Source organism: Felis catus, chromosome F1 (assembly GCF_018350175.1).
Source record: "Felis catus isolate Fca126 chromosome F1, F.catus_Fca126_mat1.0, whole genome shotgun sequence".
Classification (NCBI taxonomy): domain Eukaryota; kingdom Metazoa; phylum Chordata; class Mammalia; order Carnivora; family Felidae; genus Felis; species Felis catus.
In genome coordinates this window covers 39,286,650-39,301,902 of record NC_058384.1, presented here as the reverse complement: position 1 = coordinate 39,301,902, position 15,253 = coordinate 39,286,650, and the positions used below count along the sequence as shown (strand labels likewise).

Genomic DNA, 15,253 nt, shown 5'->3' with positions numbered 1-15,253 from the left:
TAACTGTAAACTTCATCTGGACACTGGGGATAATATTAATAGTTACCTCATAAAATATTCAGGAACAAATGAAAAAAATCCCTTGTAAGACATTTAGTATACTTTCCACCTACACGCTTTGCATAGGAAATACAGCACTAGAAACGCGTTACTGTGCTTAGCTTGAGGACAAATAGCCATTTTTACAACTTAATTTTAAGGTGGACAGACCATGTTTTTTTATACTATGGATCGACAAAAGTCAACTCTTCTCATTTAAAAGCCATCTAAGGGGTACCTGGGTGGCTCACTCAGTTGGTTAAGCTCTGACTTCAGCTCAGGTCTGTAGGTTCAAGCCCTGCAAAGGGCTGTCAGCTCAGAGCCTGGAGCTTGCTTCCGATTCTGCGTCTCCCTCTCTCTCTGCCCTCTCCCGCTCACCCCGCCTCCCCACACCTCCTCTCTCTCGGTCAAAAATAAAATAAACATAAAAAAAAAATTAAAAAAAAAATCCACCTTAGTGAGCTGCCATAAGTCACTCAGAATCCAGCTCCTCCCTCCAGCCGGATTTAAAGGGGCCGAAGCTCCGCGCGGTAGCTAAGCCTGGGGAGGGGCGGGCCCCGTTGCCTAGGAGAAGTGGGCGGTCGGATCTAGTGTTTGGACTCGCTGAGACCTAACAACGGCGCTTCCTGGGGGTGGGAGGAAGCGAGGGCGCGGTGCCCGACGCCACGTCCAGCAGCCAATCAAAATGCAGGGCGCCCATTCAAACCGCTGCCGCAGAGGGAGCAGGTTGTGGGGGCTGTGAGCGGTGTGGGGACTTCCTCGGGGAGGTCTCGGAGAGTGGCGAACCCTGCGGAGGGGCGAAGTATCGGTGTCGTGGGGGCGAGAGGGCGTCTTCTTTACCGGCGACCGCTGAGGTGTGGGCGGAGGCCTTAGCTCGGGTCCCCCCACCACCCCGGAATCCGGGTCGGCGGCGAAGGGGCCCCCGGAGGACGCGCACGGGCGGCGCCTCTGCGGGGACAGCGCAGCCGGACTTCAGGGCCTCTCGGCCCACAGCCTCACCCACCGAAGTCTCGCCCAGTCGGTTGACATTAAGAGGTACACTCGCTGTCCCAGCCCTCGGAGTGACTAGCTTGAGAACCCATCCACGGGGATCTTTTGGTTTGGGTTGTGACAGTTTTTTCCCCCTTCTATTCATTCCACTCCTTTTAAAACTCTATGGCGAACCCCCTCCTGCCTCCCCAAACAAACAGAAAGCCGTGTCTATCAGCGTAAGTAGCAAATAGTTTTTAGCTGCCCTAGAATTTCCGGAATCTTCTTGCCTTTGCATTTCTTTCCATAATAGGAACACTCTATACTTTAAGAGAAAAGGTTGAAGGGAGGAGCTTGTGCCCTGACGATTTTTTGGGGTGGGGGTAATGACTGTTACTCATTTAGAACTTTAAAAGACTTACTTAAAGATTAACTTCTATTATTTTGTTCCTCAATAGCATTATCTACGGAATTGAGCAAGTGTCATTTTACAAGTTAGAACCCGGCATGCAAATTTAAAGACTCGTTTACATCAATATAACCAGTTTGGGGCAGAGCTGAGCAGAAGCCAGGCCTTTTGGCTGTCACTGCTGGTTTTTTTTCTTCTAAACATTAATGCCGGATAGATATTGTTGACATACTTACTTACACACCTGTCTACTTTGTTGTCTAATTGCTAGAGGGCAAGCTGTCCACTTATCTAATCTTGCATAATTTTTCTCAACACAAGTGATTAATTTACAGTACTTATATTTATTGTCTGCACTACTTATTTGGGAATACTCTGTTTTGTGACACCACTCAAACAAATCATGACTGTTCCTGTATTTAACATACATGCAACAGGTATTATCAAAGTGCTTTACTCCAGCCTTTGATTTAGGTGCTAGGGTTTCTGTTAGTCCCTCTCCTAATCTGCAAACACAGAGTACTTAAATAAAAATCTCTGCTGACAGGCGCTCCCTCCCTCCCTTCCTTCTCCTCTTCCTCCTCTTCCTCCTGCTGCTGCTTGTGTTAAAATACACACTTATCTTATCTACTTTTATGTACACGTTTTATTTATTTTTTATTTTTTTTAACATTTATTTATTTTTGAGACAGAGAGAGACAGAGCATGAACGGGGGAGGGTCAGAGAGAAGGAGACACAGAATCCGAAACAGGCTCCAGGCCCTGAGCTGTCAGCACAGAGCCCGATGCGGGGCTCGAACTCACGGACCGTGAGATCATGACCTGAGCCGAAGTCAGAAGCTTAACCGACTGAACCACCCAGACGCCCCTATGTACACATCTTAACGTGTATATCCTTAAATACATTCACATTGTTGTGCAGCCATCACCACCATCCATTCCCATAATCCTCTGTCATCTTGTAAATCTGAAGCTCTATATCTATTAAACAATAACTCCCATTGTCCCCTGCCCCCAGCCCCTGGCAACCACCGTTATACTTTCCGTCTTTATGATGTTAACCTCTCTAAGTACCTCCTATGAGTGGAATTATACAATATTTGTCTTTTTTTTTGTGACTGGCTTATCTCTCTTAGCATTATGTCTTCAAGGTTCATTCATGTTGTAGTAGATGGCAGAATTTCTTTTTAAAGCTGAATGATGTTTCATTGTACACGTATACCCCATCTTGGTAAGGCCATTCGCCAGCCCATGGACACTTGGGTTGCTTCCATGTTTTAGTCATGTGGAATAATGCTGCTATGAACATGGGTGTACAAATGTCTCTTCAAGACCCGGCTTTCAGTTCTTTAGGTTACATATCCAGAAGTAGAGTTTCTGGATCAAAAGGTAATTCTGTTTTTTAATTTTTTGAGGAACTTCCGTACTATTTCCCACACTGGCTGTGCCATTTTATATTTCTACCAGTTGTATACCAGGGTACCAATTTCTCCAGTCCTTGCCAAGACTGTTTTTTTGTTAGTAGCCATCCTAATGGGTGTGATGTAGTATCTCATTGCAGTTTTGATTTGCATTTCCCTAATGATTAGTGATGTTGAGCATCTTTTTTATGTGCTTGTTGGCCATTCATATATCTTCTTTGACATGCACTTTTTACATCCTTTAAGTCGTTTGGGACGTTTGGCCTGATATAGTGGTTATCTGTGTATTCTTTCTAGACTGAGGAAATGGGAACAGGGTCTTGTTTTTGAAATTCGTAGTATCTGTCAGAGGGCCTGGCACATAATGGGGACTCGGTAAATATTTGTTGCACAATGATTGTAAGCTCTTTGAAGGCAGAGATTTGTCTGAAACTGCTTGGGAATAGTATGTGAGGAGGAGATCGTGGTTTATTCTAATGTGTTCCTCTGGGAAGTTACTTTCACAATGAAAGTTTCTCATATTTAAAAAAAAAATGGTTTTTTTTTTTAATGTTTATTCTTGAGAGAGAGACAGAGCATGAGCAAGGAAGGGGCAGAAAGAGAGAGGGAGACACAGGATCTGAAGCAGGCTCCAGGCTCCAAGCTGTCAGGACAGAGTCCAACGCGGGGCTTGAACTCACAAACCACGAGATCATGATCTGAGCTGAAGTTTGACGCTTAACTGACTGAGCCACCCAGGTGCCCCTAAGGTTCTCATATTTTTTAAAGTCTGTTTAGAGTCTGTGTAATCTCATTTTTTTTTTTTTTACAGTTTAGCAGATAGTTTTGGAAATGATACTTAAAATATGGCTGGAAGTCAAATGAATGTCTAAAGAAGAGCTTAGTTGCTTCACTGACCTCCTTTTTTAAGACGACTTGCTGCCACAATGTCCGTGTTCACCACACATAATAGAAACAACAGCGATATCCTTGGTATACCTCCTTCCCCAGGGAGTTCCTCGCTGAATGTCCTCACCCATGGTAGCAGACCTGAGCTGCATGTGATGTCGGATATGACAGAATGTGAACACGATGATCCATTATTGAGATCGGCAAGGAAAATCAGAGACATAAACAGTACTTATGTGATTTCTGCCTGTAAAAAAACAGGAGATGTACCTCTGACCCCTAACCCTGTAGGTAGATTGGCACTTCAGAGAAGAGTCACAAGGAACAAAGAATCCTCTTTGCTTGGCAGTGAGTTGGGAGACTCCGCCGAAAACACTGCAGAAACACGTCTTACGTTGCGGCGGCGTGCTAAAACAGAATCAGTGGAGAAGCGGAAAACAGCTCAAACAGATTGTGGGGAAAAGTGGAAAACAACACAGAATGTGGGCAGTGCAGCCGAAAATGATGGTGCCTCACTGGAAGCTAGTACAAATGCAAGGACTGTACATAAAGATAAAAACCCTTGTATTGCACCGGTGGTACCTTTATCGGACCCAAAACGCATTGAAATGACGGCCGATGAAAAACACAAAGAGACATTTGTTGCCCTCCCTGGGGCAAATGAAAAGGTCGCACTTAAGTACTTAAGTAACAGAGCACCCACTGGTTCCCAGGGTCAGACTGAAGCTGTTCCATCGGGACGCTTGGCAACCAAACCTCTTCCGAGCAAGGTGAACATCAAAGTGTCCGGGAACCTACCTCACAGAAGTATTGGGAAGGATACTGCAAAATCTGCAAATAAATTTGAAAGCTTAGAAAAAAGAAGAACACCTACAAAATACATCGCAGGACACCGATTGACACCGAAGTGTGACACGTCACAGCTGACGAGCCCAGCTGCGTCGTCACTGCTGAAAAAGAGGGTGCCTAGCCTGCAAGCTACACAAAAGCGAACAAGTTCTCTGCCTGCAAATGAAAGGGAAAGGTCACGAGAAAATACACTCCCTCTTGAAGAGGAAACCGCAGGTCAGAACCCCCCTGCAGAGACAGACCCCTTAAAGGTGGAGAACAGTCAAGTGACAGTGGCAGTACGGGTGAGGCCTTTCAGCAAGAGGTATGTTACACCTTTTATGTTTTTTATTTATTATTACTATTTTAATGTTTATTTACTTTTGAGAGATAGACGGAGTGTGAGCGGGGAGGAACAGAGAGGGAGACACAGAATCCGAAGCAGGCTCCAGGCTCTGAGCTGTCAGCACAGAGCCCGATGTGGGGCTCAAACTCACGAACCCTGAGACCATGACCTGAGCTGAAGTCGGACACTTAACCGACTGAGCCACCCAGGCGCTCCTCACCTTTTAATGTCTAAGGCTGAGCTAGTGACACGTAATGTGTGTGATTCCTCTCTGCTTTTGGAAAGTGAGCGTATTCGTGTATCTTCAGGCGTGGCGTGGCATTTCTATGTAGAGAGGACTTTTAGGTTTAGTTGTAGTACCCTGATTATTTTTGATGATTGGCTGTAAAATTAAAACATTGAAGTCACTGGAGTTTGCAAATATAAATTTCTTTTGATACACTGCTTTTAAAAAGTCGGAAATACTTAAGTCTCTAATGCAGTCTGCTTTCAAATCTGCAAGATATGGTGGGCTATTCTCTGTTTCTCTTAAAAAGAGCACTTGTTAGCTCACTTACTTCCCATAAAGATCCTTCCAAAACCCCTTCCAGTGTAGAATCATCCCCATCATCATCTCTGATCTATAGTAGTTATAAATGCAGTGATATATTAGATTTGATTTTGATGGCAAAAAAAAAAAAATCTCTCTCCAAAGTGATTGGGAATGAGATGGTCACAGATTACAGGTAAGGTGAAAAAGATGGACGTGAATGTGGCATCTGATTATTTTTGAATGTTTTATGGAGTGACCGTGAAAAGCTTCAGAGTTAGTAGTTTTTGACTTGTATATCTAAGCAAGATATGAGAGGATATGGTGGCAATGGGAAGGAGCCTCTAGTTTGAACCTAAAGCGTCAGTAGTTTGAGGCAAGTTACACAGTGCTTTAAAGCCTGTTAGTAAAAATGTGGGGTTAGTGACAGGTGAGAGAACTGAGGGTGAGTTGACTGGAGAGAGAGGGTGGGGAAACCTAAAAGGCCTCCAAAATCATGATAGGATGAGAGGCAACAGAAAGAACAGAGCTGGTAGGAACAAACCCCATGATGGAGGACTACCCCAAAGAGAACTTAGCAAGAGCCCCAGTGCCTGATTCCAGACTCATCAGACAAGCCCTGTAAACTGTGTTTATAGATGGGGTGGAGGGGCATTTGTCAAAATGATGAGGCAGGTGCTTTCCAGGATGAATTCTGATCTAAAGCAGAGTTGGGACAAAAAGGGGTATCTGGGACCAAACAAGGACTGATAATGTTCTCCTGCAAAAGTAGCGTAAGTGGAAGATTTCTACGTAGGTCTGAGATGGAAGGAGGGTGGACATGAAGATCCATAATATTAAGGGAGATAACCTAACAGAGGGAGGGGCCTTTGGATTAACAGTAACAATAGCTAGTGGCCAAAAGAGATTTATGATTGAAATTACACTTAACTGAGTTTGTTGCACTTATATTTGCATTTCATGTCAGCTTTGTATAGATCTGTACCTACAAAATTTATTTATATTAAAAAGTTTCCAGATTTGAACTGAAGAGTATAGGTAGGTTATAGTAGGTGGGATGAGAGAAGGGAGAGCTCAAGAGAAAAAGGAAAAAGATGGAAAATCCTGTAAAAGAAGGGTAACTTTTCAGATAACATTTCTGGAACTCCATTTGCCCTTTAAGTGGTGGCAACTGGAGCCAGGGGAAGTATATTTTGGAAAACCACCATAATTATGTTAGCTGGTCTGCACTGTCCACGGAAAACTAAAGAATTCTCTTGCCCTACAGGAATTTTATACTTAACTGGTTTTGAGGTTCTTATTATATTTCATGGGAAAAATACTCAAAATAATTAAAATAACGTAATAGTTTTCTTTGTGCTTCATTTTTTTTTTTTTTTTTGTGCTTCTTTTAGAGAGAAGGTTGAAAAAGCATCCCAGGTGGTCTTCATGAACGGAGAGGAAATAGCTGTGGAACATCCCGACATGAAACAAGTTTATAATTTTATTTATGATGTTGCATTCTGGTCTTTTGATGAATCCCATCCAAACTATGCCAGCCAGACAACTGTTTATGAGACCCTAGCTATTCCGCTCCTGGAACGAGCCTTTGAAGGCTACAATGCCTGTCTCTTTGCTTATGGTCAGACCGGCTCTGGAAAATCATATACGTAAGTTTTATTCCAAGTACAATTATTGAGAAACCTTTAAGTCTTTGGTGAGAAGCAGCATCGTTTGATAGAAAGAATGTGGTTTTGAAACCATACAGATCTGGGCTCAGATCTCATCCATTTTATATACCGGTTCTGCAAACTTGGGCAAGTTACTTAACCTCTGGGCTTCAGCTTATGCAGAAGATACTGTTTAGCTTGTAAGTGTCAATGGCCCATTTGACTGTACATTATATTTCTTGTATAAACCAAAGCCCTGAGAGGTTATTTTGTAAGTATTCTTGTGAGAATTAAAAGTAAGTCATCTGATAAATGGTAATGGTATACCTGTCCTAGAAGGAGATACTCAGAATTTTAACAGTAGCTAACGTTTACTGAGTTCTTACTGTATTCCAGGAATTGTATTAAAGACTCTGCTTATACTGTCTCACAACAACCCTCTGAATTAGATAGTTCCTATTCATTCCCATTTTATAGAAGAGGAAATTGAGGTTTATTGGGGTCAAGTATCTTGTCCAGGGTCACAGACCTAATAAGTGGTGAGATCAAGATTTGAACTCCGGAAGATTTGGCTTCAGAGCCTACGTTATTAGATTTTAATGAGGTTTAATTAGCTTGCTTCCCATTCACTCCCAAACCCTTTTCCTCAAAAAGAATTTTAAAAATGCTAATTTTATGTAACTTCTCCACAGCACCCCACTCCCCATTTATTATGTATTTTTCAGGATGATGGGACTTAGTGAGGAACCAGGAATAATTCCAAGGTTTTGTGAAGATCTTTTTGCTCAAGTAGCCAAAAAACAAACCCAAGAGGTATGTTCTCATCTGTAAACCTTCATATCAGACTAGAAAACAGTCAAATCAAATTAAAATCAGAGTCCTCGCCACTAAGGAAATAATGGAAGACGTGCTGTGAGAGAATATACAAGATAGGAGGGAGATAGGTTTTCTTAGATGAGGGAACAACTGAGCTTATTTTGGAAGGAAACAGCAGTTATTAGCTTGGTGAAGAGCGGGAAGGACATTCTAGGCAGTGGGAGCGGTGTGTGCAAAGATTTGAAAACGAGAAGGTAGAGGGGCGCCTGGGTGTCTCAGTCAGTTGAGTGTCCAGTTTTGGCTCTGGTCATAATCTCGCGGTTGGTAAGTTTGAGCCCCACATCGGCCTAGCTGCTGTCAGCACAGAAGCTGTCAGCGCAGAGCCTGCTTCAGATCCTCTGTCCCCCTCTCTCTCTGCCCCACCCCCACTTGTGCTCTCTCAAAAAATAAATAAGCATTAAAAAAAAAAAAAGTAGAGAGACTTTGGGAATCTATAAATTGTTTACTTTAAGCATGGAATCTGAGGGTGGGGGGTGACAAGAGGTGAAACTAAAGAAGCAGGCAGAACTCAGCTTGTGGAGGACTTTATGAGCCATGCTTCCAGGAATCTAAAAGGCTATAGAAGGTCAACAGGGAAGTCAAAGGATCATCTTTGTTCTTAAAAAAAAAAAAAAAAAAGATAGCTCTGGCTGCAGTTTGGTGAATGGATTGAAAGGAAGTAGAACTAACTGGATGCAAAGAGGTCAGCTGTGGGACTTGTAAACTGTGTAAGGAAGGCATGACAAGGAGCTAGATTAAGTCAGTGACTGTAGGGTTAAACATTTGAGAGATCTTAGTAAGTAGAACTTATCTTCTTTGAAGAAATGTCTATTCAAGTCGTTTGCCTATTTTTTAACTGGGTTGTTTGTCTTTTTGTTGTTGAGCTGTAAGAGATCTTTATATATTCTGGATACTAGAACCTTATCAGATATATGATTTGCAAAAAAGACACAAGGGTTTTTAAAATAAGTTGCATGCTGTGTCTCTATTCTTCCTACTAGGTCAGCTACCACCTTGAAATGAGCTTTTTTGAAGTATATAATGAAAAAATTCATGACCTTCTGGTTTGTAAAGGTGAAAATGGGCAGAGAAAGCAACCAGTAAGATTGAAACAATTTATAATTTGCTTTTAATTTGTTTTTGTAAATGCATGTAGTTATATTGGTTCTCAAGATGATCTAGAGAGCTTACATTTTGACTAAAATTACTGTTAAATGATAGCAAATGCTTGGAATCTACAGTCTAAATAAGTAAATCAATAGTAAATAAGCTGAATGTTATTGTTAGTGGAAATTAACTTAGGTATCAAATTTAGCCTCTTGTAAAGCAAATATTGTATACAAATTAAAGATAAAATATTTGTTCCAGAGTTGAGTTGGACCACTTAAGTCAAATGCCAAATCCCTAAAAGTCTATAAGGCCAAAAACCAAAAGTTTAAAAACTGTGTTGTTATTATAGAATATGTATCTTACCAGATCATTTAGCAAATTGATAACATTTCTGGTTACAAAGTTTAAAATGTATAATGTAAAACTGAAAACAATTTTAACTGTCTGAAATTTATCGAACATATTTTAGAGACATATTTAGAAGCATAGAGATACTAGTTACTGCAGGTCTTAAGAATATAGAACTAGTAAGATATTTGATGTTACAGTCAACTGTAGCATATTGTGCGATTAGAAAACAGTTTGGATATTGAAATTGTCTTAATGCCTTACAGATTTGTGTCTGTGAGAACCTTTATATTTACCCCTGGGTCAAGTTAAGGCAAATCTCTTTGCCTTAAACTCAAAATATAGACAAAAAAATCATTTAAAATTATATTTTATATGAAATAATTTGTCATGCCCTTAATAGTGCTAATGTTTGCTTCCACTAGCTGAGAGTAAGGGAGCATCCTGTTTCTGGACCATATGTTGAAGCTCTGTCAATGTAAGTGTTTGGCTCAGCAAGAGCAAGGAGAAAAGAAATGAGTAGAGTGAATATTGTTCTCATTTGCCTCCCCAGCTTTGAAACCCTGGATAACTATTTAGCCTTCTACTCTTAATATTATTCAAATAACCATTCCTTCTCTTTCCAACTAGAGTGTGGGCTGCGTGTTTTTGTATTTGTTTATGTATTTCACAACATGTGTAAAGTGCCGAGCATAGGGTGTTATGCTGTGTGTGAAATACTTGATTTTTCTCCCTACCCCCCGCCTTTTCCCTATTAAGTTAAGCCTTCCCTCTTGAGCTGCTTTATATACCTATTACTTGAAGCTGAAGAGGAGAGAAGGTAATAAGATAAGGTCAGTGTTGAGAGTGTGAAACATACTGAGTCATTTACTTCATCTTTCAACACTCCAAATGCTTTCTTATTTTTTATTTTTATTATTTATTTATTTTTTAATTTACATCCAAGTTAGTTATCATATAGTGCAACAATGATTTCAGGAGTAGATCCCTTAATGCCCCTTACTCATTTAGCCCATCTCCCCCTCCCACAACCCCTCTAGCAACCCTCTGTTTATTCTCTATATTTAAGAGTCTCTTATGTTTTGTCTCCCTCCCTGTTTTTGTATGATTTTTGCTTCCCTTCCCTTATGTTCATCTGTTTTGTATCTTAAATTCCTCATGAGTGAAGTTGTATGATATTTGTCTTTCTCTGACTAATTTCGCTTAGCATAATACCCTCCAGTTCTATCCACGTAGTTGCAAACGGCAAGATTTCATTCTTTTTGATTGCCGAGGAATACTCCATTGTATATATATACCACATCTTCTTTATCCATTCATCCGTCGATGGACATTTGGGCTCTTTCCATACTTTGGCTATTGTCGATAGCACTGCTATAAACATGGGGGTGCATGTGCCCCTTCGAAACAGCACACCTGTATCCCTTGGATAAATGCCTAGTAGTGCAATTGCTGGGTTGTAGGGTGGTTCTATTTTTAGCTTTTTGAGGAACCTCTGTACTGTTTTCCAGAGTAGCTGCACCAGTTTGCATTCCCACTAAATGCTTTCTTAAGGGAAAGGGAAAGTGATTAGGAATGGATTCAGCTCCATTTAATAAAACTGGGATTATGTTAAGATCCATACATACAGCATATCCACCCCCATGTATACATCAAGTGTATGTTTTGGTCTCATGAATTAGACTTGAAAATTATAATGTTAAGAGCTAAGCTGCTTCATTAATTAAAATCATGCTTTTTGGTAAAATTAAAGCATTTTATTTTCTACCCTTCAAGAATGGAGATAGTGAAAGATTCTGTGAGAATCAGTATAATAATACCTATGAATTATTCAATTGTGGTCGTTAGAGAGTAATTATATAATTGAGAGGTTATTATATTATGAGAATAAGAGTGTAATAGTCAGTTAAATTGATTTTGTCTTCTTTTTAAAAATAGGAATGTTGTCAGTTCTTACTCTGATATCCAGGTAAGATTGATTGTGTTTTATTTTCTTTCCACTAGATAAAGATCATAATCTTAAGTATTCATAAGAATATTTCTCCTTAATTACTACTTACATAAGTAAAAAGTTAATCTTGTTAATTCATTATGAGCTGATTTTGTTTGTTAAACTTTAATCAAAAGAATTACTCTTCTTAACTAAAAATAAAAATTGACCATCATAGTAGCTGAGAGTTATTGGAATAGCATTTAAAAAATATGATTTGCCTGGCTGGCTCATTTGGTAGAGCATGTGACTCTTGATCTTGGGGTTATGAATTTGAGCCCCAAGTTGGGCGTAGAGATTACTCAAACGTAATAAAATCTTAAAAAAAAAAAAAAATAAAGGTGTGATTTCCTGTTTCAGATATCTGTGATGGAAACAAAATTGACAATGGGAATACAAATTATTAAATGATAAACATGTATTTATTTCATTTTATAAACAGATTATAAAGCATATATGTTGCCAAACATGCTTACGTAACTTTTTTGTTCCTTAATTTGTTCCGATAAATTTTAGTTTACAGTTCTGACCTCCCTCTCTTCTTTCCTCTAAGAGTTGGCTAGAATTGGGAAATAAACAAAGAGCTACGGCTGCTACTGGTATGAATGATAAAAGCTCCCGATCGCATTCAGTTTTTACCCTGGTGATGACCCAGACCAAGGTATTCTTTCTGTTGATTATTTTCTTAGGTAAGATAACGACTGTATTCAGGTTTTATGTTTTTCTTATTTTATTCTTTAAATCAAAGGTAAGAGTATAGTAATCTATATATATAACATAATTGGAATTGAGTATACACAATAACTGAATGACTTTTAGTATATATGGCAGGGTTTTTTTTTGCTGTTTAAAAAGTCATAACATGATTATTAATTTATATTATTGTGTTATCATATCAATATATGATAGGTTATCAATATATGGTAATTGTATAGTATTTGGAAAAACCTATCAGAAAGTCAGAGATTTAAAAAAATTCAGCCATAGGTTCCGCTACTCAAATAAAACATCTCTAAATATTTTGGCATATTTTAGTTATTTTACAGTCACACTTAAACACATTTACAAGATCTGCAACAATTTTATGCTATTAAAATTCTTTGCCAAATATAATTTTTCATAGCTGTGAAATATTCCATTGACTATTCCAGTTCCTCAAGTTTTTCTCTACTGTTGGACATTTATGTTGCTTTTAAATACCTTGCTCCTTTAATGCTGGGATAAACGACACCTTTGTGTTCGTTAAGCTTTTGCTCTATTTATGGCTGTTTTCTTAATAGAGAAGTTGTGAGTTTTTCTCTCTTTAAAGTCACTTCTTTGTGGCATAGTGCAAGCATTGCTCCATATATTCTTGGATATGTATGCATTATAAGTTGTCACAGATTCATGAAGGGATAGTTTCAAAAATAAATGAGTGGTTTGTGATCTTGTATAACTTTCCATTTCAAGACTTACATTGATAGCAAGTCATAGAAGAATTTATGACATTATTTTACTATCATTTTGCTACAGATAGAATCTGTGGAAGGTGAAGAACATGATCACAGAATAACAAGTCGGATAAACTTGATAGATCTGGCGGGCAGTGAACGCTGCTCCACAGCTCAGACTAGTGGAGAGCGCCTGAAGGTAAATATGAGGCTTTGGTGGGGCACCTGGCTGGCTCAGTCAGTGGAGCATGTGACTCGATCTCGGGGTTGTGAGTTCGATCCCCACGTTGGGTGTAGAGATTAATTAAAGAAGTAAAATCTTTACCAAAAAATATGAGGCTTTTCTGATTTTGATAAAACTTATTCCCCCCGGCATTATTTTTAGGAGATTAATATTAAATATATTTAGCAAGAGCAACAGCAACAACAAAAACAAAAGCAACAGCAAAAAAACAAAAACAAAAAACTTTACGTGCAATTTATGGATTGCATTGCTGTGGTTTAAAAAGAGATCTTTACTTTTTGTTTATGTTTACTTTTTAAAGAAAATTAGTAAATTTTGAGTTGTAAAAAGGTGGTAGTTTATGGTAGAAAATATTTACTCAATAATTATATGAGGGAAGGAATATATTTTGTGAAATAAATTTATTGCTGAGCAGTTATTTTAAATTAGATGTTATTATCTTGTATGCAGGAAGGTGTGAGTATTAACAAGTCCCTGCTCACATTGGGAAAGGTTATATCTGCGCTTTCTGAACAAGCAAACCGGAAGAGAGGTTTTGTTCCTTACCGTGAATCTGTTCTTACATGGCAAGTATCTTTTGAAGTACAAAGAATTGTATAAAATATAGTGAATACTGTGGGGTAAAGAACAATTGACTGACTTCATGTAGCTTTGGGACAGAACAGAAGTGCTTAGTGGTGTGAATTCTGGAGCCGGCCTACATGGATTTGAATCTCAGCTCTGCATCCTATAAACTATGTGACTTTGGTCAAATCCTTAATACTCTAGTCTGTTTCCTCCTCTGTAAAATGGGATAATAACAATGCCTACCTTTTAGGGTTATAGTGAAGGTTAAATAATTAATGTAAAACTCTTAATACATAGTATGTTCTATATCCATGTAAGCACCTGTTACTATACTTACTATTTTTAGTGCTTAATGTTTAATGTTTGAGCATACATGATATCACCGAACATGTTGGTATGTGTGTAAAGTGAAATTGTCTTGTTTATTTGGCTAGCATTTTAAGCGTTCAATATGTGTTTTCATTAATGAATATGTTTTCATAAATCAGATACATTACATTCAAATTACATCTGTATAGATTTAATATCTACTTGTGACAAGCATTAATACATAATAATTCTGGTAAGGACTGTATCTCTACTTGACAGCAACATGTCTTTACAGTTGGTTTATTAGAAGGTAGTTGTCGCCTCACAACACATAAGCGAAAATCTGGTTTTTGTGTGTGTGCCTTTTGAAAGTTAAAGAATAGTGAAATTCATTCTGCATTAATAAAGATAGGCATTTTAGTCTCATACTACCTTTTTTCTTCTAAAATAAGTCTTTTGTGTATAGTAGAAAACAAAATTTTTGTTTATATGTCCATTCATCATATTCAATATGAGCACCTGTTCAGAAAGGTTGTGGTAGCACTGGGAATACAGGGATGAGCAACACACATCGTTTGTTTCCTGAAGTAGCTCAGAGTCTAGCCTGGGGAGAGGGAAGAGCTATCTTACTAAATACTTGATGGTTAGCCATATTTTAAAATCTTTGCACTGGTTATCGTTTCATGAAACAATATAAAAAGTATAAAAGGAAATAAAATGTTCATGAGATCTAAAAGTAGCTACAAATATCAAAAAAGCTCTGAATGGTGGGGTGCCTGGCTGGTTCAGTCGGCAGAGCATGCGACTCCTGATCTCAGGGTCATGAGTTCAAGCCCTACATTGGCCATAGAGCATATTAAAAAAAAAAAAAAAAAAAAAAAGTTCGGAATGGTGTTTGAGTGAAGAGTATAATTCTGTGTTTTATACCCTATTAGCTTGTTTTGTGGTTTCTAGATAATCACTGCTATTAAGTTGTTGTAGAAGCAAAGTCTAATTATAACTTACTTCCCTTGAAGGCTGTTAAAAGAAAGTCTGGGTGGAAACTCAAAAACTGCAATGATTGCTACAGTCAGTCCTGCTGCCAGCAACATTGAGGAAACATTAAGCACCCTTAGATATGCCAGCCAAGCCCGCATGATAATCAATATCGCCAAAGTAAATGAAGATATGAATGCTAAGTTAATTAGAGGTGACTATGTTTCTAAAAATTTAAAAATTATTTTGTGACAGTTAAATCTCAAATATTAATTTTAGTCATGAAAATGTGCAATTTAAGAAAATTAAAGATTTTTCTTTCATACTTATTTATAATAGATTTTAGT

At 38.6% G+C, this 15,253-nt stretch overlaps 1 protein-coding gene across 2 annotated transcripts in view; it reads left to right on the top strand.

Annotated features, from left to right (window-relative positions):
- The first annotated feature begins 765 nt into the window (after nucleotides 1-765).
- Nucleotides 766-15,253, top strand: part of KIF14 (kinesin family member 14) — a 62,889-nt gene continuing 48,401 nt past the window's right edge. The window contains exons 1-11 of one of the 2 annotated variants that reach the window (XM_045048807.1): nucleotides 766-1,074; nucleotides 3,650-4,879; nucleotides 6,824-7,078; nucleotides 7,804-7,891; nucleotides 8,935-9,033; nucleotides 9,817-9,869; nucleotides 11,330-11,360; nucleotides 11,935-12,042; nucleotides 12,894-13,010; nucleotides 13,506-13,621; nucleotides 14,948-15,120. In XM_045048807.1, the coding sequence (XP_044904742.1) occupies nucleotides 3,765-4,879; nucleotides 6,824-7,078; nucleotides 7,804-7,891; nucleotides 8,935-9,033; nucleotides 9,817-9,869; nucleotides 11,330-11,360; nucleotides 11,935-12,042; nucleotides 12,894-13,010; nucleotides 13,506-13,621; nucleotides 14,948-15,120 (2,155 nt within the window). In that variant the 5' untranslated portion in view covers nucleotides 766-1,074; nucleotides 3,650-3,764. The remainder of the gene's footprint in view (nucleotides 1,075-3,649; nucleotides 4,880-6,823; nucleotides 7,079-7,803; nucleotides 7,892-8,934; nucleotides 9,034-9,816; nucleotides 9,870-11,329; nucleotides 11,361-11,934; nucleotides 12,043-12,893; nucleotides 13,011-13,505; nucleotides 13,622-14,947; nucleotides 15,121-15,253) is intronic. The other variant, XM_045048806.1, reaches the window with a different exon arrangement.